At 40.7% G+C, this 22,733-nt stretch overlaps 1 protein-coding gene across 10 annotated transcripts in view; it reads right to left on the bottom strand.

Annotated features, from left to right (window-relative positions):
* The window catches only part of MACROD2 (mono-ADP ribosylhydrolase 2), an 870,286-nt gene that overhangs the window by 71,000 nt on the left and 776,553 nt on the right, over positions 1 to 22,733 (bottom strand). For all 10 annotated transcript variants that reach the window (XM_071740242.1, XM_071740249.1, XM_071740246.1 and 7 more), the window contains one exon: positions 13,016 to 13,097. In XM_071740242.1, coding sequence (XP_071596343.1) covers positions 13,016 to 13,097 — 82 coding nt within the window. The remainder of the gene's footprint in view (positions 1 to 13,015; positions 13,098 to 22,733) is intronic.

The following is a 22,733-nucleotide window of genomic DNA, read 5'->3' on the forward strand; positions in this document are numbered from 1 at the left end:
TCCATGGAAGTTCTTAATTATGGTTCTGTAAGTGACTTGGAAAATGAAAATCCCAAAGCAACAGAATAGCTTCTAAGCTGGTGATAATGGACACAGACAAGAAATCTGATGTTATTAAAAAGTAGTGAAGTCATTATGCACTGTAATTATGAAGACACAAAAATGCTTTTGTGAACTAATTGTGAATTAAAGGCTTGTTTTTTTTCTGGGAAAACGAATCTAAATCTCACTGAAAGGCAGTGATGTCCTTACATTATTTTTGGAAATGGGAGTTGGCTCCCAACCTCTTGGTGATATGATCTCTAGGTCATTGTGGTGCCTTTGAAAATTCTACCTCGATCTAGATGAGTCTGAGTCTTACTTTGGCACAGAGCACTCCCAACTCACTTTGTGTGTCTATAGTCTTACTCTCACACTATTAATGCATCTGGTGGAAGTGCTTCCCTGTCAAATATAAAGTGGCCTCTCTTTCCCTGATCTTGCTGTGGCTGACTGAAGCAATAAAAACCATGTTTAGATGTTAGAATTCAATGCCAAAACCAGTTATGTGCAATAAAAAACAGTGTTTAGAAATATATACACAAAATCCATTTACTTACCCCCCCCCCAAAAAAAAAAAGAAAAGAGAAAAAAAAAAGATATTAAAGGTGGTTTCTTGGTTACTGGTCCTGAAAAAGTACAAGAAAGAAAAAATACTTTTAACAGAAGCTCTAAATGCCTTCTAGTACCTGAAGGGAGCTACAGGAGAGATGAGGAGGGACTTTTTACTAGGGCATGTAATGTTAGGACAAAGGATAATGGTTTTAAACTTAAAGAGGGTAGAATTAGGCTAGACTTTAGGAAGAAATTCTTCATTGAGAAGGTGGTGAGACAGGTAGCCCAGGGAGGTTGTGGATGTCTCATCCCTGGAAGTGTTCAAGGCCAGGTTGGATGAGGCTTTTGAACCAGATGATCTCTAAGGTCCCTTCCAACTGAAACCATTCTATGATTCTAGTATAAAGCCAAATCAGTGTCAAGATTGCTATAAATTAGTTTTATAATACTCACGTGTTTTGTTTGGGTCTTTTTAATATTTGCTATCCATTTTTTTAACCACATCTAGAGGAAGTCTTCTAAAGGTTTGCTTTGGTTTGAAATATGCACCACAGTCAACCCCAAAGCAAAATTGAGTAAAGCCACAGAGTGAATCTCTGACCCCAGCAAACATTACCTTGAAGATATATAATCAACATTTCTTGCATAAACTCATTTATTGGAAAGACCAGAAGTAAGTGCCTCTGTAATTTCCCTGCTTATTCAAGAGCTGTTGAAAAATAACTGACAAGGAAAAGGTGTTACAGTATGTGCGTGTATGAGTTCACTCTTGGTTACTCTTTTCTGCAGAAGCAGAAGAGCAACTTTTCAAATGGTTTCTCCATTAAGGCCCTTTGAGAAGCTACACAAAGATGATCTTGCTGGAAAAGGAATTTCAGACCTTGCAGTCAGGAGTGAGAGAAAAATTGACACTAACTCCCTGCAAGGGCCAGCCCATTCCCAAGAAAACTTGCATCAGTGTTTAGAAGGCTCAGGATACAAGTAAGCCATCTAATCCAGAATTTGTCATATGGTTGAGACAGCAAGATATTCCAGCTTATAAATTACGCTGAAGTATATAAAATTAAGGTATTAGATGGGTGATGTATAGGAGAACACTTTCCAGTCAAGTGTAAAATAATTTACAGTTGAGAGTCAACCTATGATTGAAACTTATCCTTTAACTCTCATGTTATTTGGGGTAGCTATATCTCTAAAGATCACAGAGCTTTGCATTTGGGAGCAAGGTGCTCAGAGTGTACACATTTGTATGTCACAGGCTCCCTGGTGGTCATGTACCAAGTGATATCTTTCACTATTTCATTCCCCTTTCCCTTGTTACCTGCCAAGCTCTGTGAAACAGAATAATTGCACCCTACCTGCTCTTACTGACACTGGGAAAGAAGATGCCTTCATCTGTTGTAAACTTCTTTTTAAATTTTGACTTGCTGGTCAGGTTATTTTTCTGTCTCACTAGTCATTGCATACAAGCAAACATAAGCCAGATGGCTAAAACCATCAATCTGTGTTAAGATTTATGTTAGGAACAGAGAGGTGAAAGGCTCTAAATACCACTGCTAATCCCTAAAGCCATTAAACCGCCTCCTCCTTGTTGCTCACACTTCTATTTGCATTCTTCTTCGTGTTAGCACGTGGAGACTCAACGCTACACAAACAACTTTTATTTTTAACTGTGCAAGCATTCAAGAGCTCTTACACAAGAGCCAACTCCTCGCTGCAGGAGGCTGCTGTTTCATCTGCATTCAGGGCCTGAGTTCTGGGCTGGTCCCTAATGGCACTGCATCCTGCTAGCTTCTCCCGGCCTTCCCCATACCTTTTCTCAGCTGCCCTGCCCATACTTCAGGATTTGGTGCTTTTCTCAGCATTTGCCGCTGTTTCCTGATTTTCAGACTTTTCTTGATTTCCAGCCAACTTTCACGTCTCAGCCCACTCCTCCTTGCAAGTGCAGCTCCATGTACTGCACAAAACCATGGGAGAGGCTGGGAGGGCACTGGGACCAGACCAAACTCCCCCCTGCAGCCGGTATATACACCCTGGCAAACAGAGCAATGAGGTGGGCAGAGCTTCACAAGAGACTGCATCAGAATTATGATTAAAAAAAAAAAACAGAAAACCAAAACAAAGCCATAAAACCTTTCAGCACTGACAGCTGCAACCGTTCCACTGAGCTTATTTGCTACAGAAACACAGAGGTCCAGCTGAAAAAGTTCTTGCCCTCAAGAATTTGCCTGATAGGTACTTCATGATTTGCCTCTACGGTTTCCCACTACAGTAACAGAGGATGCGCACCACAACAACCTCATAACACTGAGGAAAATGGATCCCATTTTGGGGCAGTCTTTGCCTGCTCAAATGAAAAGCTGTTTGTGTTCCATTTCAGAGTGGGCAGCAGTGTGGGCCAGGGCAAACTGTCTAAGCCACAATAATACCAGGTTTTCAGCAGCTGAAAAGACCAAGTGGGTTCTCATTCTCCATATTTCTCCCCACTACATTTGTCTTTCCAAAACATTGTTCCAAAGCTTCACCCATCTACCTATGGATTATCTTAGCATCCTTAGGGACTTTTATAATTATGTGTCTTATGTCTATCTTCAATCCTCAGTAATTTAAAAAGACCTTTTTGATTTCTTATGAAACCTGCTGCTACTCAACAGGAGATTCACAACAGTGTACAGGCTCTATGTCACAACAGTGTACAGCCTAAAAGATGTAACATTTTGTGTGGTATATTAAACCATATGAGAACACCCTAGGTTTTGATGAAGCCCAAACATACATGAGGCTCACAATAATCAAGGAGTTCATGAGCATTTTGGGTTGTTCTGATCCCTTCAACTCATTTCTCCAGCTGGAGAATACAATAGACTGACCAATAGCACAGAAAAAAAAGGAACATTTTCTTTGAGGAAAAGTAGATTTGGAAATCTCTGCCAGATGAGATCAACTATACCGAGGCCTGACTCTTTTCTCATTTACTTGTGAAAACAGTATTTTCCATAAAGTTTTCCCTCATCCTCAGTGCTCACAAGAGGATGACAAATAAAAAAAAGAAAAAGAAGAAAAATAAAAATTAAAAAAAAAATTATATTCTGCTTTGGAAGAAGAAATAGGACTTATTTTGGTTTGGAACCTTTGTATCTTTTAATCATGCAATCTTGCATACAGAGCAATAGGCACTATATAAACCTTCTCCTGACACTAAGGAAGTTTAATCAATTTTTTTAGTCAGATTATAAAGAAACTTCCACTGATACACTCTGTACATCCTTGTCTTACTGCAGCACTGGTGCAGTTTTTCTTCCTGTGTTGCTTAGTTACACCGGTCCCATAACACCGGAGCCTCACCGAATATAAAATGTGTTTGTTGCTTTTGAAGCCATATCAAATAGAAATCCTTAGTACCAAACTCCTAAGAAGTTAGGCACTGGGTTTTGGGTTGTTGCTTGTTTGTTGTTTGTTTGGGTTTTTTGTCACCACATAGACAGCTCCTTTTATGTACCATATCACTTGATCTGCTGTAAAATACATATACCCATGTGAGCCTTAGCTGCACATAAAGGCCACAGGGTAGCTGCTGCTCCCACTGTGAGTGAACTGGACAACATTGTTCTAGTGCAGGAAATGGTGCTCACAGCCAGGATCAGATTGGGATTTCTATTTCCCAGATGCTCCTACACAAAAGGAAAGAGGCAGTCCTCGGGAAAATATACATCAGCTTTTAAAAAAGAACCTATTGCAAAACTTTCTTCCCTGCCCTAGAAGACTGAAAAAACCTGAGTTTTGTTTTCACAAATGCTAAAGTGGATTTTTCACCCACAGGTATGCTGATATAGTGCTCACACATAAAACGGTACATTCTGCATGCAGCAAAACATTCCTAAGTACAAGCTTTTAACAAAATCTCATCAGTAAGCTGAGGCAGAGGCAATCAAATAAGACAAACCAGTTTAACTGCATCCTTTACAATTAGAAGCACTCCAGCACGTGAAGTGACTCAGTGTCAGTGATCAGAAAGGGCAGGTTATTTCTGAGCATGACATAAAATGCATTTGGAATGCTTTACATGGGGTGTCACAATATGCACCACAGCAGGAAGAAAATATCCCTATCAAAGATGTATTCACATAGGGTATTATACAGGAAAAGCTTCTGTTTTTTCACCTCCTGGTGTCAGGCATCTATGTGTGAAAGACTGAGTGCAGAACAGAGCAGCAATACATTTCCCTCCCCCTAGCAGCCTCTCTCTGAGCCTAAGGTTACATATAGACCATGGTGATTAATAGCCACAGCTGGACTAGTTCTCTGTTGGTTGAGCTAATCCTCTTTTTAACTATATTTAACACCTACAGGCTCTGTGTCACCTCATAGCAAGTATTCTATACCCTAACTACACGCTAGATGAAAAATTTTTCCCTTTTGCTTGTTTTAGCCCTGATTCATCATTTCTTGGGACACCCTGCACTTCTGGCATTACGATGGTAAATAATAGATACACATTCACCCTTCTAATAACTGCACTCATCATCTTCACTGTGCTCTCCCACTCTGATTACACAAGCAGCAGACTGCTCCTTGCAGCTGCATGACCCCTGTCCCTTCAAGGGCATCCTCATTGCCTGCCACTTCACTATTTCAACACAGCTCTTACCCAGGTGTCTCCCAGAAGCTGGATAGCTCAGGGATTTGGAGTGAGTGGAATGGGCAAATACATAGAAACAGCCATTTCCCCTGGCTTCTGGATTGACTGCAGGCTCCATCTTCAGTCTCACAAAAGGATGAAAGGAAAATGTTTACAAGATGCTATCAGAGTAAAGAAGAGGAGGCTCCACTTGACGAAGCAAAAGTTGATAACAGTGCTGAAACAGATTACAGTCCCACCCCCTGTCCATACTCTGCTCCAAACAGTGCCATTGCTGCAATCAGGAAAGAGGAGACAAAAGAGTCTGCTGTATAGTATCCAGCAGACAGTATCCCAAGCCTCTGACAAAGTGAAGCAGGAAACTGTACACTGACATTTTATTAGGTACTGGAAACCTACTGCCATGTTAGAAGTTACTGGGAACCTCTCTTGGTCTGCAATCTCTTAAGATGCTGTAAATAATCTCTGAGCTGCACACTCTGCCTTCCAAGCACTGTTCCTGAGCTGCCCCTTGTTCGTCCTCCTGCACCACAGACCATCCTGAGGGTTGAGTCACCAGTGAAAGGATACAAGATGGACAATCCCAAAGAGTAGTAGCACTGGCACAGTCATCCCCATGGCAAATGAAGACAAAAAGCCATATACACCCCTCATCTTACACTTTTATGAAGACCTTTAGCTTTTAGTTAGCTTAAGATTTTACAAAGTAAGTTAAGACATACTTTGAAATGGAGAGATATTTAAAGTATTATAGTCATATGAAACTTCAGGATTGTGTACAATATTTACAGCATCAGTTTTATGATGGAGTGTACTTTATAAGGATGTGTAGGTGTTGTGAGAGAGAACCTGAGCAAAGCCAGCATCCTATTCTGGTGCACAGGCTCCTTCAGCTCCCCCACATGGACAGAGCTTCCTTCAAACCCTGCACTACTGAGGGACCAGAAACCACCATGGTAAACCACAGAGCTGAGCTTCTGTTTTGAATGAAGTCTTCCAGTGAGAGCTCGTGCAGAAGCCATCTGAGGATGACATCCTTCAATATAAAGACAGCTAAAAGGAGTGCACAGAGCATTTTGCACCCATGTGAAACTGTCATTGTGTCACAGCTTCCTCATAACCACTGCCGCCTTCCACCCACCAAAAAACCCTCACTTGTTCCTGCCTGAACACATCAATGCCCCCTCAGAATTCCAATCTGGGGGGAACATTAAATGCTGGCACAGAGGCCAGAGCAGGCCAGATGGCTGTGAATGCATAAATAATGAGTAGTACCCTGGTGCACCCTCAATGGCTTGATACATAGCCCTGAAAAGGGAAGGGGTGTATGGACATGCACCATTTCATTGCACATTCACCTTTTGAAAAGCCAAGCGGGATCTCTAAGAGTCCCTCTAGGTATCCTAATAAAACAGGAGGGATTGCAGCTCTATCAGGGCTGGGGGGTCAGGGAAGCAAGACTCTCTTCACTCCTTCCAGCAAATGCTGCTGGGTTGCAGGTGATCCTGCCTACAACAAGGAAACAGGCAAGACTGTGAAACCACATCCCAGTCCGTGGCTGCTGTGGCTGGCCACTTTGGCTCTGTCCCAGCTTCTGCTCATCCCCAGATGTGTTTGTTACAGACACCCACACAGGTGTCTGTACACAAATTTAAGCTCCATGTCACCATCCACAGTGCCTTGAAAGTTTCGTGAAGGAAAGCAGTGAAGAAAAGGAGAGGACAGTCTGACTGCCTCTAGTTTCAGCCTGGAAAACACAGGCAGTTATCATCTGTGAACACAACAACCTGAAAACTCTGCATGGAGACAGGAAGAGTAGCTGCAATCCAAACTTTCAGGATGATCCTCATTGATCAGGAGAAGGCCAAAGGGATTTCCAGCTCCCCCAAATCTTACTTCTTAACATCCATTTCTGGAGGGGTGCTCCAAACTCCAGTGGCCTTTGCACGCCTGCCTGAACCAGACAGGAAAACCAGAACCTTGTGACTTACGAGGCAAATCACCACCCAGGTGAAATCTCAAGATGAAGGATACTGGGCACTTCCCATAAACTGCTTGGCACCTATCCACTTAGTAAAATAAAGTCCATGAAAAATATTTTGTGGAATACATTCAGATGATGAATTAGGGAAACGAATCGGCTCATGAACACTGCAAATGCAAATAGAGAGGCTAAATTTATCAACTGAATTACCCATTTGATACAGGATTACTTACTAAAAGCTAACTTATGATTCCTTTGCTCACATTGAGGACTGCTTCAGCCCCAGTGAAGTCTGCCATGTTAAGTGGAGAGGGAGATGCTTCTCAGTACCAGTACAGATATTACAATCTCTGCTTAAGAGTTCACTCACGTATTAGTGCAGGGATCTGCCTTTTTAATACAAAGCCCTTCATTCAGCCATTTAGACAGTTTCCAATTTGATTCCAAGCCTGGTAGATCTCTAACAATGAATTTCCTCTGCAATTGTAATACATTTGCACATTTATGCACAATGAAGATGCTGTGCATCCTCCTGAAGTAAAAGAAAAATTAATGTTAGAGAGTAGCTCTTACCCATGTGCTTTGGGCAAGGGATGATGTTTTTGTCAACCAGGATAAAAGCAGAAAATGCATTAACAGTCATAACCTGGAATAGAGGTGAGAGGAAGTTTTTGCAAGATGAAGCAATTCCTCTCTGTTTCCTAACACCAACTGATATGGCTAAAAAAAAAAAAAAAAAAGTCTTGGACTCAGCATCTCAGCATCCTTTCATTATCTCTGAAAGAGCATGGAGTCTAAAAACTTGCATTGTCCATCTATCAATTGGTCTAATAAAAGTGCAAACATGTCCTCTCCCTAACAATTCTAGTGATGCTTTAGTGAAGTAATTCTGTTCTTCTGTTTAAAGTAGTAACATTATAATACAACCTTTAATGATGCAACTTCACAGTATGTACCCTTTATAACATTATTTTTGTCTAAAGAACATTTTCAGAAAAAAATATTCCCCTCTCCAATCCACTGATAACAGGTGGTAGATTTAGAAATACTTCAAGCATTACAATTTAAGATAAGCCTTCCATAATATACAACAGACACCGTGAAAAATAAGCATTTGCCAAAGGTTCTTACAAGAATATCTATCTGACATAATAAGTAGCTATGTATATGCAGTATACAGGAGGAAAAAGAAAAGGTTGCCTCCAGCTAGTACCTGTTTACACTCTTAATTTTACTCCTATAAACAGCATCTGAGAAGTACGTAAGGTAAATGTAGGTAGATCTAGCTTTTCAAAGGGGTCTCTTTTTATACCGTTTCCTGGTCATTCTCACATATATTTAGCAGCAAAACCAATGCCTAGTGCCTAGGCTCCAGGTAGAATTCCATTAGAAGAAACAAAGAATTCCTGAAGAAAAAATGGTATATCATCTCCTTTCCTGGAAAGCTCACTCATAATACTAGTAGGAATTAATCCAGTGATGCGAGAGCTACACATCTCAGCCAGAACTGCATATTTTATTTGACTGAAAGATAAGTAACAAGGAGTTCTCTTGGGTTATGTAGAGAGAATTTCCCAACACAGCTGAAGGCAGAAAGGCTGTGCTACCTCATTTTACTGGAGACAGGACTCACTTGGTAAAAAGAAAAAAAAAAAAAAATTTAAAAGTCACTGTTTGTGGCACATAACTTGTTAAAACAGTGGCACATCTTAAGCACAGATTGGGTGTTTTACCAAAACAGTCTTTCACAATACTCTTTTTCTACCAGGACATCCAAGTATTTCCTAGCAAAACCCTGTAAGTTTTAATAAAATTTCTTTGTGGACTAAGACCCTTTACTTTCTAAACCAGCACTTTTCCGGACAACCACTATGATGAGATCCTAAATCTTAGTTAAAGATTAAGTGGCACTACTTCTTGGAGCATACTGGTCAATGAGATCAAACTAGAAATGCTGAGACTGTGACAACTGCTCTGTTGCTGAATAGCTTTGCTACACTCCAAAGACAGTAAATTACTTAGAAGTCTCCTCCCTATATATTTAAAGTTTGCAAATGACAAGGCTCTTGGCAGCTGTCTTAATATCAGTACTATTACTCAACTAATTTCTTTGGCATTCCACTTGCAAAAAAGGACTAATGATATGTTCAACTAATGGAACAATTTCCCTATATCTATATTCCACTTACTCTAATGCACTGAGGTGTAACTCTAGCGTCATTTCATTATCACTTGACTAGCTCAAGCACTTGGATGTCTTTTTGGATTTATTAATGCACCAGGTTTAAAGTAATAACTATTTATGTATATAACTCCATGAATATATACTTCTTTCTAAGCATTTTTGTCCACAGCTATTACAGTAGATATATTTCATAATGTTTCTCAATGCGAGACACATTTTAAAAACATCTCAGCGTTTTTTTCTCTAAGCTTAAACAAATATCTCAGTATTATTCTCTCCTGTGAATGTTCAGGTACTGTCCTATCAAATCAAATGCAGGGCAAGTCCATCCTTAAAGACTTTTCTTTCACTGTATTAATAGTTTTACTTAAAAGCAAAACAAAACCACCAGAGTTTTGGAAATTCCTTCTACAGTCTAAATATCAGTAATTTGTTGCCAAAGATAAAGACAGTTGACAATTCACTGAATCACAGAATTGTCGTGGTTGGAAAAGACCTCTAAGGTCACCAACTACAACCATCAGCCCAGAAAAACCAGCATGCCCCCTAGAGCTTGTCCTGAAGTGCCCCATCTGCATCATTTCTTAGTACCTCCAGAGATGATGACTCCACCACTTCCCTGGGCTGCCCATTTCAGTCCCTGAATACTCTTTCAATAAAGAAATACCTCCTAAAGGTCTAAACCTTCCCTGGTGCAACTTTAGGCCATTTCCTATAGTCCTATTGTTATTTTCTTGGGAGAAGAGGCCAACTCCCACCTCACCACAACCTCCTTTCAGGTAGATGTAGAGAGTGATAAGGTCTCCCCTCATCTCCTCCAAACTAAACAATCCCAAATTTCATCGGTTTCTCCTTATTGGACTTGTTGTCTCGATCCTTCACCAGCTTGGTTGCTCTTCTCTGAACATGCTCCAGCAACTCAATATCCTTGCACTGAGGGGGCCAGAACTGAACACAGTACTTGAGATGCAGCCTCACCAGTGCCAGTGCAGGGGCATTCCTTGACACAGCGCCTTGCTGACAAAGTGCTCTGTGCAAGGAACAGGTCCTGACAAGAGATGGAATATCCCTGCAGTTGGAGAGTCTGCTGATAACTCAGCACAGTCTATTACATTAAATTCAGATTGCAATTTACTGCAGACCAGGAAAAAGGAACAAGCAGTAGACATCTGGTGATAACCATCGAGACCTTCAGCTCATGTTCTCATCAGTTGGCTCTCAACAATTTAGGAAGGGTCTGACTTCAGATGACATCTGTTGAAGTGGTGGTACCCTGCAGAAAACTGTCAGCTCAAAGTGGAAAAGAAAGCCTGAGACTGCACATTAATCATTAGGGCACTACTCCAAGAGTGAGACCCAAATGCTGATCATTTCTCCAGGGACAGTAATGGAGAGTCATTTGGGTAGCATGTATCTCTCCTGCCTCTCCCCATATCTTCACAAGACCTAGGATCTTGTGACCTTGACTCCCATAAGGGCATACCAAATGTCTACGGTGATAAAAGACATTAAAATCAGATCTCCCAAGTCACTGACTACTCACCTAACTACAAGAAATCCTTCGCTGAGTCAGTGATAAAGTTTTACATGGTAAACTGGTTCCTTTTAAAGATCCAGCTCACTAGCGAGTAGGTGCTCAAGTCCTTCTGGAAATCAGCATCATTAAGGCATATCAAAAGTAGTATTCAGAATTATTTAATTATGAGAAAATTACAGCAGGAAGCCTATGAAAATGGCTCCTAAGATCTTTTAACAACCTATACCAAAGCGTGGCTTCTGAGAACTAAAACATTCTTCTCTGGACATCTGTCTGCATAAGCACTGGATCAACCTTTTGCATATTGGCATACCTGTAAACCACTGGGGCTGCTGCACATTAGAGAGCCCCCACCATGACCACCTCTCTATGGTCACAAATCGAACTCTCAGTTTTAGTTCAAGAAAAAAAAAAAAGTAAAACATTCCATGCATGAGAATCAACATACTATTACAACCATGTACAACTGATCACCTATATAATGTCGTATGATGGAACTGTAAGTCTTTATATAACATGACACCCAACCACAGAGGTTCTCAACAATGTCAAGTTTTGAAAACCCCCAGAGATCAAAAAAACTACCACCTTCCTCTCTTTTCACCTTTGGGCTTGCCATGCTTCAGCTCTGAAGCATCTTCTTCTGTCTCAGGCTTTCCAACCCAACTGGCTTTTATATTTGTAATAACAATACCAGGCTTTAACCCATGATTTCAAATACCCTACTCATGAAGGTGAGTAGTAATACTCTAACTTCTTGGCAAATTGACACTGTAGTCTACTCTTGCTTAATCTGAAGGGCAGAGACAGAGCCAGTGACAGAAGGCAGCATACTGCCACTTTATCCTATGTGTTGGGGTACACTTGCAACAAAATTAAAATCACACACTTGAATGGATTAGACGTGAATGCAGTCTTTCAAATGCACGTTCAGTGTGCTCCAGACAAAAATCTATTATTGAGTGGTTACACACCATTCTGTGTTACCTGAGTAATTCAATAGGTCTTTACATTTCAGCTGCCAATCATAGTGAACTAGAGATTACGAAATCGTCTACAAAAAGCTTTGTTCTAATGAGATGAGACAGAAACATCACCATTTCCACACTACTATCCAAAGCAAAAGGATAAAACCATCGTGGCTTCAGCGACTACGAAGACCTGTAAAATTAATAGAGATTCATAACACACCAAAGTTCTGCTTCTTACAACTCAAGGGACCTTTCCACCAGACAAGCAAGCATGGGGAATATTTAAGTGACCACCACTTATGAAGTAGGTGAAAAATCAAAATACTAAACTCTAAATCTTGTCACATACACTAGGACTGATGACATGGGTAAAAAAATTAAATGGGAGTAGGTTGATAAAAAAAACTTGAACACAGATTTCTAATGATATACGATAAAAAAAAAAATCACTGATATACGGGGAGGAGGGGGATTAAAAAATTTACTACCCACCAGGTTTTCTTAAATTCTAGAAAGTAACCTCCTGTGTGAAACGTAAGATGAATGGCTAACATTTCCCAAGTGCTCCAGTGAGAGCCATTTTTCTCCCATTCATTCTTTCACTGGGACAGCTCAAGTTTAAAGTTCTCATTCAGACACAGTTGGGCTCTAACCCCTGCAGTATCTTTTCAGACCCAGAGAAACCCTACCAGCATTGTTAATGAAAGAGCAAAGCATCTACAAAGTGCATGGAAAAGCAATATACACTAGGAGCTATATACATTAGTGCAAATCGTTTTCTTCTCAGTCAAGACTTCATCCAGTGCCATGTACCAGGTTTTGGGAAGAGATACAGATACAGCAGAGAATGGAGAAAACAGCTGTACTGAGTATACAAAGGCAGACCTTGATTCTACAAAGGCAGTATCACAAGTAGTTTCATCAGTTTCGCAAATTTTAAATGTCTGCATTTGTCCAGGATCAGAGCCTCTATGTGCAGCTGATCTTTGAAGAAAGTTCACATTTTAATATTTGGCTTCAGCAGGGAAAGAAGAAAAGACGCCAACTGTTGGCTTTTTGCGGCATTATTTTTTAAAGTCAGGTGGGACTTGCTTATTATACCTACCTAGAGGGAAAAACTCGCCCATTTTCTTCTTGAAAATTTTGTAGTCAACCTCCAAAAAGACACAGAAGATGATACGATCCACCTGGAAGAAACAAAAACAGTGAAATGATCGCAACCATATACATTGGCAATAATAATATATAAAAGCAAAGAAACTTTTAAACCAAGATGCTTATATACTCCAGGCAACCAAATAAACATCACTGGGATGCATGTTTTGACTACTGTGCATCTATTTTGTAATTTACAAAATAACATTTGCAACCACAGCTCACCATTGTATCCTTTGTTAACTGCCACCTGCTTATGCAAACTCTTGTGCAGAGTGTAAACTACTTTTGGCATTCTAGATGAGTACTGAAATGAAATGTCTGATGAAAGTGTCACATGGGGGGCTTCTAATAAGCATATAAACGAGTAAATGGGTAAACAAAGACCTCTTTTTCCAATTCTTGTCCGATAAACCTATTTGCAAAACCATGCAGTATTTTAAAATGGCTTTAAAAGGTTTCATGTGGTTTTAATTTACATGAAACCACTTACTCTTGCTGTAATACAAGCAGAATGCATCAAAAACAAAAGCTGATTAGATGACAGGTAGCACACAGGGTAAATAAAACATTTAATATGCTGTCTACTTAGAGAGGCTGAGCATATCAATGAAACCACAGTCCATAATATATGCGCCACCCACCAATGCTTTCAAAGAAATAGTTTGGCTGATCGTGGTATGTGAAAGGTTTTTCTAAAAGGGACCAAAAAAAAAAAAAAAAAAAAGACAAACAAAATAAAACCCAAACAGAATTTCAAGGCCTTTAAGACTGAAAAACACCCACTCTGAACTTCACTCTAGCCTTGATATTTCTTTGTTTTATTAATTTCCGTAGCCCAGCACAAATTGCCTCTGCAGCCAAAACCCATCTCCAGGAGAGAGCTGTGGATGTCAAAAAGACCCTCCCACGGCTGAGCTAAGGGACCCGCAACCCAATAACCAGTTTTTTTCTCTGAAGTGCATGAAAGCTTAACCAGAAAGGGATGAAGCCTAAGCAATATGAAATTCAGCATCTTGGCTGGCGTTATGCTGTCGCCGTGTCTCCGTGGGCAATAAGCCGATCTGAGCTCCTCAAGAGAGCCTTTGCACATGTTAGAAAAAGCACCATCCACTCCCCTGCAGGGAAACCAGTGGAGGAATGCTCTCAAAAAAATGCTCTCATTCCTTATCTTCAGTAGAAAATGCTTCCCTTTTCCTAGAGCTGCTCTTCGAAGCAAAGTACAAGTCTTGGCTTCAAAAATACAATTATGCTGAGCAGCTCAGGATGTCGTTTCAGAGCTCTTTTAGAGCAGTGTGGTAGAACCCAGAAAGGAATGACAGCAGGCAAGAAACAGTTGTGCTGGAAAATGCTAGTAGTTGCTAACAAGGACATCTCTGTATAAAGCTGACTACAAAGCCTTAAAGAGCTGGGTAAGTAATAAGGGACCAAAGATACAGGTTCTGTGCGCATTAAGGAAGAAAGAGGCTTGTGAACAGGAGAGAAAGCCAAAGGGCAGAGCTTGGGTGGTCACTGCTTTCCAGGGAAGCTTATCAGAAGATTTCTAAGCAAGAAAACTGCCTGTTGCTGTCTGCTCCTATGATGTTCACAGAAACAAGCTGTTCTGTGCATCCCTCGTAAACAAACCAGGCTAGACCTCAAAAATATGCTGGGCTGTGCCATCAGCTGCTCTTCACAAGGGATAGACTATAAACCCCAAATTCTGGCTCAAGCTAAAAAGCCATACAAATTTATAATGTAAAGGACCAGAAAGATGTGCTATGTTTTACCTGCATGAGAGATTCCACCTGAGTAAAGGTGTATGTTTTCAGGAGGGAAGCTTTAGACAGTAAACACTTAAATTTCTTTTATTGAGAAAATTGGTTTGGGATAGTGATGGGGTGATGCTAGATTGTCACCTTCTCTCCACCTCTTGAGCAAAGCAGATACTCAGCCATTACAGTGATAGGCCCAACATGTGAACCAGGGCAGACAAAAGAGCAAGGACAGATAGAAACATACAAACCAGAGGAATGATACTCCCACACAGAGTGGATCTGAGTTGTCTTGTTCCCTCTATAGTCTCATATTCTCTGCTGTAAATACTGCAAACATTTCCCTCATTTTATATAGTTAAACTTCTCAAGGTTTTCCATTTACTTTTATTTATTCTGTGCAGTTGACAATGATAAAACTTCTGCAATCCTGAAAATTTCTACAACTTACTAATATAATTCCTTAATTTAAAGATAGGGAATCTCTCTAGAAACAGCAGACTATTTCAAAATTTCTACCCTCCTGACCGCATACATCCTATATATATAAACATGTTCAATTTCTTCTTGGTGTGAGAAAAAGTGCTTTATTTTTAAGTATGCATAGGATATTGTGATGACAGCTGAAATCCCATGTTTATCTGATTGAATGGCATGTGTTGGCAGATAGTAAATCTGAAATTAAACCATATTCTATCATCCCGCCAGTCATTGACTATTTTATCTAACATCCCCAGCTAAAATAACTCAAAACTAGGAATGGAAAGTAACCTTTGTCCTCACTCTTTCCATTCCAGCTCCCACAAGGAAAGGTTTAATCCAAGTGACTCCAAACCTGCCTCGCCTGCAGGCTCACAAAAGCTCAGCAGGCCTTTTTGGGATGCGCACTTATGAAAGCTGCTCCTTATTTAAAGAGGAAATCTCTCCTCTTGTTTGGCTATAAAATGCCAACTTGCTTATGTTTCATGCCTCCCCTTTACAGAGGGGAGTGAGCAGCCCCCAGGGACTCCCCCAGGCATGCCCAAAGAGCCCCCAGCACCTTTTGTAGGTGCCCAACTCCTCCACAGCTGAGCAAGCACCACTCAACTGCAACAGAAGTTTAAAGGACCTGCAAGTTGAAGGTATTAAAGCTCATCCTTGATTGACAGCTCTTTTTTTTTGGAGGCTTGTATTAAAATCAGCCAACCCCTGTCAGAGCCTGATTAAATTCTGTTCGCTTCACAGCTATGAATAGGTGGATCAAAGAACCCCAAAATTAAGAGCCCTGCAACACAGGAAGAAGGGAGTTAAATTGCATGAGCTGTTCACTTGCAAGTCAGCTTCACAGCTCAAGGCTGAGTGTACATTGATTTTTATTTTTTTTGTCTTCCTGGGCCCTGCTTCCCTTGCCTGGCTCCATTTAATATTAAAGGGGGATACCTTTCTATTGGTTATCTGAGCTGCACCTGATAAGGATCAGTAAGCTTCTGGGGCTCTGCATGGTTCACAGGGTTCAGGCTGTTTCGCAGTGGAATGGACCCAGAGTCAGTCATTAATGCCAGGATTTCACAGGGATGCAGCCAAATCTCACAAACTGAAAACCCCTCCACTGGGTATAAAAGCAGCAGCATTGATCCTAATACAAAAAGATGGCAAAACTATTTTATCCTGTTGTCTTGGTTTTTTGGGTTGTGGTTTGTTTTTGTTTGGTGGGGGTGGGCCTTTGTTTTTGTTTTCTTGTTTTCCCCAGTGAATTTGAGAGTGCTTTGAATCTACTGAGTTTTAAGTTTGTTGGTGGGTTAATGCACCATGGGGTTAATTCACATACCACTAATGGTTTAGAAGAGCTCTCAGGGAGGCTGGGGCAGATGGGTGCTCAGGGACTGCACCACCATGGCAGCCCAGGAATGATGAAAAGTTGTCAAGGGTTCCACAAACCTAGAACAGAGGTGGGAGCTGCAGCTCTCCCCAGCAGCTCAGCTCCAGTTACACACAGCCACTGCTGGTCAGACCACAGCTCTGCCCACAGAAGACATGGGGAGCAAGATGAAGAAATGATCACACACCTCACCACGTCCAAGGCCACAATAAATCAAAAGTCTGATGATGCTTTCTGGCAACTTTACAACCTTTTTTTAGGGATCCTTTTGGTAGGAAAAAAGACCCACTTTCCCAGCAAAATAAAGTGCACATCAAGTCCCCTAAAGGACCCTGTCCTCTGCTGCACCAAGGAGGAGGAGGATGAACGTCTATGTGCACATCTGAATGCACAGCCACTGACATAGGAGGGATTTATATGCTACAGCTGTACCTATATGTATTTTAGAACCAAAACCACCTCTGTTTTTATCCCAGCTCTTTTGCTGTGGCCTCTGGCAGGCTGTCTGATTCCTCTGACTTAATTTCCTATTCTGTTTAGAGGACAGTAATACCTAGTCAAGCACTTATGCATCACTACAAAGAGGCATTGCCAAGCACAATCCACAGGAAATGCCAAATGTTGTTATACATAGAGCTGTATGTATACCCAGGTGCCAAGCTGTATATATCAAGCAAAGACTTGAAGCAGGAAACTGATCAAAAGCCATTCTAGACTGTTTTATCTAAGGAGAGTTTCCATTTCACCTTGTGTCCTAACAAAGTAACAACTCACAATGAAAATAAACCCAACTGTATTTCAGCAGTCCCAAGTATCCCCGTGCGTATCCCCAGTACCAAGGCATTCACCCAGCAGGCAGTGGCTGCTTTTTATTATATGCTACAAGTTTCATCATATTTTAAATCTCACCAGAAAATGCACAATAGAAAAACAATGCTAACTTGTAAAAAATGTTTCCCAATACCAAATAAAATTAATGGTAGCGAAACCCAAAAAGAAGAAGCTTTCTGCTCTTTCTATGTGTAGAAAATCCTTTTTATGAAACGCTCTTGTCTGACTCCAGCAGGACCTATTGTTGTAAGGTAATGGTGAACACCAGGAGCCTGCTGTATCATTTTTAGGTTATCAAGCATTCTGTGGACTTAATTCAAAACTCGGTGAAGCTGAACAGGGGCTTTTTATTGTCTTCAGCATGTTAGGATCAGTACCTATACTCCGTAACACCAAAAATTTGCCTCCTTAAGAATTCAAGTTCTTTTGACATTCAAATTTCATTACCCTAAATCTTCAGATTCTTTCTCAAACATATCCTTAATAGTCACAATTCAGAGCTGCATGTACCCATTAAGTCCCCTTGACTACAGTGCCTTTAAGGAATAAGTCCTGAACATTCAGCTGTGCCACAATCCCACCTTTTCCCTTTGTTTGAACCATGCATCCTGTGGCAGCCCTGTTGGCTTTCATCACCTGACCAGACCTCCCTTATAGAGACCAGTGGAAACAACCCCCACCTGGGTTAGGTTTTCAAAGCATACTCTCATGCAACCAAAATCTCAAGTGTTGGAAGTAACTAATAAGGAGGAAGATATTTTTTAATACACTGCAGGATCAGGCTACAAGTGTCCCAGCTGATCCCAGCACACTGTGTATAATTACTTCTATTTCCATGACAGGGGCTCAGTTTGCTGTTCTGAAGTCCACATCTCTCTCACTCATCTTCAGGGACCTCATTTTCCGTTTCTCTTTTCTCTGGTTTTCTGACAGAGTTCCTCCCTACCAGGCACCAAGCTGACACGATGAACTGACTGCATGCAGAGGTACACTTCAAAGAGAATGAGATTTGTTTCTGCCCCCTCAAAGTACCACTAAATGATGCTCTCAATAGCAATAGTCCACCCTCCAGCCTACCCTCTGCCTGACCTGATCCTCTGGTAATGCTACTGCAACCAGCTAACAGATGGGAATACCAGCTTTTTTAAAATAACACAGGCATCTGCATATTCCTCGCAGAAGCTGTGATCCCCTTTGCCAGGGGTGCTGCCTTCCCTGAGCACCGTGCACATCTGGCCAGCTCTTGGAAAAGAAAGAGCAGAGAGGACTGCACCACACTTTGAAATAAACTGTGGACAATTCCAGAACCATTCACACACTCCTCCCAAAGCTGAATGCTTCAGGTCCTATAAAAGCTACTCAATTCACAGAACTGTAAATTAAAATTCAGTCTCTTGGTGTTATTACTAATTTCATAGAAACCATTAAAGTATAGAGCCCAGCTGACTGTCTGCTCCTTTCTGCATGACATCATGGTCTACAATTGCAGAATTACTCTCAAAAAGAACTTCAGTCAAGTATTTATGGCAAATACAAACCCCAGGCACCGCTTCTATACTCTTAATATGATTTAAATGGGGCAGAGGTGTCAGACTGGTGATATGGTGAATTTGACAACCAGTGAACTGTGATGATGTTCACAAACCAATTCACCTAGCCTTAGATCTTTACACCTGACACCACTTCAAATACACTGCAGGCCTGAGCCAAAACACCTCCCACATTTACTTCAGCTTGAAGACAAGCCAGTGAGCCCAGGTTCAGGCAAATGGGCCACATCTAGATCATCCTTTGGTCCTGCTGGTGGAAGGAGAGATACCTACTCTCTCAGGACAGAGCTCTTCTATTTTCATGGTTTTGAGTTTTGAGATTCTTTTGACTCTAAAATTCTTTTTTGACTCTAAAATTCTTTGACAATAATCTAAATAAACCCCCACATTAGTCAAAAACCTCCATGGTATTAATGGAACATTATGATACCATATGAAAAGCAAATGCCTGTTGAGGACAAGCTGTGAGGAAGCAACTCTGACATAAACGTCATATTACTTAGGCAGTCATTGAAAGAAAGAAATGCAAAAATCATGAATTACGAAATGTTTATGCTTATCACAAACAGAGTGGAATGTTTTCTGTGTTGGTCATACTGAAGTTTTAAAAAAAAACAAACAGAAAGTTATTATTAGCATTAGTGCTTTAATATCCTACTCCACGAGGGAAATAATACTTCACTCGAAGTAAAAAATAATTAAAAGTCCAAAGGCAATTTAAAAACAAAGGGGAAAAAAAAAAAAAAAAAAAAAAAAAAAAAAAAAAAAAAAAAAGAACCACCAGAAATTTATTACAAGTTTAAAATATTAACACAAACAGCCTCCCAAAGGAACATTACATAAGGCTTTGCAGCAATCCCTGCCTCTAAAACAAAATGCTGGACTCACTGTAGCACACATTTAGCAATGAAACTCAACATAAATTTAAAACTTGTTCAGAATGTCTCTCCCTGTCCCCTGTCTATCATGTCTGCAGCTCTGCTTGTATTCAACTGATGAGGGCAAATTACTCCCTGTATCACATGGGTGCCAGACACACCACTGCAGGTACCACTATAGCATATCACTCAGTAGTACTGAAATGCATTAAAACCTATAATATTTTCAGATGGAGATTAATTTTTACCTGCAGATGTCACACAGGTAAGCATTACAGTCTTGTGATACTTCTAATAGATCTTTAGATCTGATATATCTATAGGTGGCAATTCAATGTGCCCAAGGTCACAGAGAACAAGAGCAGCAAAGCCAGAACAGGACCCTGGGATTTGTTCTCCTCTTCTCTCTCAAATAAAGATGCTAAAGAAAAAAATAATCCTCTCAATGTCATAAGCAAAGCTCACAAGCCTCACTGCACATCACCAGTTTTCCTCTGGCATATCCTTCCAGTGTACCCATGTATTGGGAGAATCAATAACGATAACTTTTTCCCTAAAACATTGGTTGTTTTTCAAAGGTTAATTATTCTCCTTGAGAGAATCCACTTGGTGACTTCAATAGCTCTCTAATACAATGTACTATTCAAGGACAGGGAGAGCTTTCCCTTTGGGACTTGGTGACGCTTGTGCTGAACTGTTACTTTTTTGTATGAACAAAGCAAAGAGTGTCTGTCCTAACAAAGTAATCTGTATCCAAAATAGAAAATTATGACAACGTTTTATCAGGAATTCACAAATGGTCAACCAAAAAAATGTATGCGCCCCAGTTACTTTTATATTGCATGATTGTATGACAGGTAAGACATGATAGTCCTGTAGTGATAATATAAACACAAACCATAAAATAATCAGTAGCTACAAGTCCACATGTAGTTTTTTGCTCAACAACTAAAAGTTTTTTGTTTCCTAAAGGTGAAAGAAACTGTAAAATCAGCCTAGGATTTAAGGTAATGTCTCAGTATATTTCTTCTGATGGTCACTAAAACTTGTCAAGAGAGGGGCAAGAGAGTAGTTTAAAAATGCATTTGTTTTGACCAAGATATCCATCAACCCGCACAATTCACTTTTATGCCACACAAACACAATGACATAAAGCTCATTAATCTTTTCCAGCTTAATACCTACTGTCCTTTGAAGATACATGTTTGGAATATCTGAAGGCGACCTCCATTTTTCACAGTTACCAGTCATAGGGCAGCTGACACAGCCAAGATAATCCTGTATTCAGCGAAACCGGGGGAATGAATGGATTCTGATGAATGTAATTTGCTATCTCAGTGACAAATGGCAAATGTGAAGAGCGGGTGCGCATGTAAATGCAACTGCATTAAATAAGGGCTTGTGAAGGATAGTACTCTGAAAATATCTGATAGGCAGTTTTACAACCACCATGTGTTTTTGAGGAGGAAAATCATCAGCTTACTTAAAAGTTATCATTATAACCTCATTCTGGATCTCCATGGAATAAGATGGTTCTGTGGAACACAATCAAACAGGGTGCTATAAGCCCAACAGCCAACTATTTGCGCCACATTTTACCCTACAACATGAATTTTTCAATATCTGTTTATTACCATTTGGACTTAAATAACCCCAAAGTCCCCAATAACTATGAGTTTCTGAGGGCTATTTGGGCATCAAGCCTGCAGTAAACTGATTCCCAGAGGATGCCATATTCCACTAGCACCAAAAGCTCTCTGCTAGATCCCCTGAGGCTGAGGTGCCACTACAGAAGATTCTTGTACTCTTGATATTTCTACCAGTTTTGCTGCAGTACTGCATAATATTTACCAATAGAACTCCTACTCCTTTCCAGGGCCAGCAGGAGAATCAGCAGTACTTCCTCAGAGTCCACCACTCAAGAAAAAAGGCTATGCTTGAAAACAGAAATTTAAGCTCTTCCTTGACATCATCTTTGTGACTGCTGCAAGATTTAAAAAAAAAAAACAGCTCCAGGTTGTATTAAAACCTCACAGTGAGACTAAGTGATGGCATCCCCTACCCTTCAGACAGGTTTGAGCAGCTTGGGTTTGGATGTTACAGCCAGCACTAGGAAGAGGCCAAGCTGCCTGAGGCTAGAGGCCACCAGGGAAAGCAATGTGGATTCATGCCCTGGAAAGCACAGCTCCCTACTGCTGTGAGGCTCAGGTGCTGATGTCTTCCAGGCATTATGAGAAGTCACTGGGTTCCTCAGCAATGGAAAACACATGGCTGTCAGTCCCCAAAAGTTCTGCCTCTCTTGCTCTTCCCTGTGGCAGGAGGAGCGGGCTGGAGTCTCATGGTTGGTACAGAAATCTGTTTCTAGCTATGCTTCTGTGAAGCCCTGAGCAGGCTCCTGAGGATGCACAATAAATGTCTGAGCTACAGAAAAAGAGCAGGAGAAACACTTCCTAGAAGCAGAAAATCATGACTTAAATAACTTTTTAAGTTCACTGCTATGGGCAGGGTAAATCTGCAGTCATGATAAACACAGCAACAATTTTCTCACTGGCTGAGCAAGGATTTTGCCTTGCACTGAGGAGTGGGGATCTTTAGAGCTGTTGACTGCTGTCACTTGGGCTTTTCACACTGTGTTCTAAATAACTGACAGGAACAAAAAGTTATTTATTTCCATCAAAAGATGCCAGATAACCCCCCCCCCCCCTCCAAAATTATACACACACCTAGAACCTGTAAGATTTCATCTTTAAAAGCTTTGCAAAATGCATGATTTGATGTAGAAATCCCTCAAAAGTAA

Source organism: Heliangelus exortis, chromosome 3, assembly GCF_036169615.1.
Source record: "Heliangelus exortis chromosome 3, bHelExo1.hap1, whole genome shotgun sequence".
Classification (NCBI taxonomy): Eukaryota; Metazoa; Chordata; class Aves; order Apodiformes; family Trochilidae; genus Heliangelus; species Heliangelus exortis.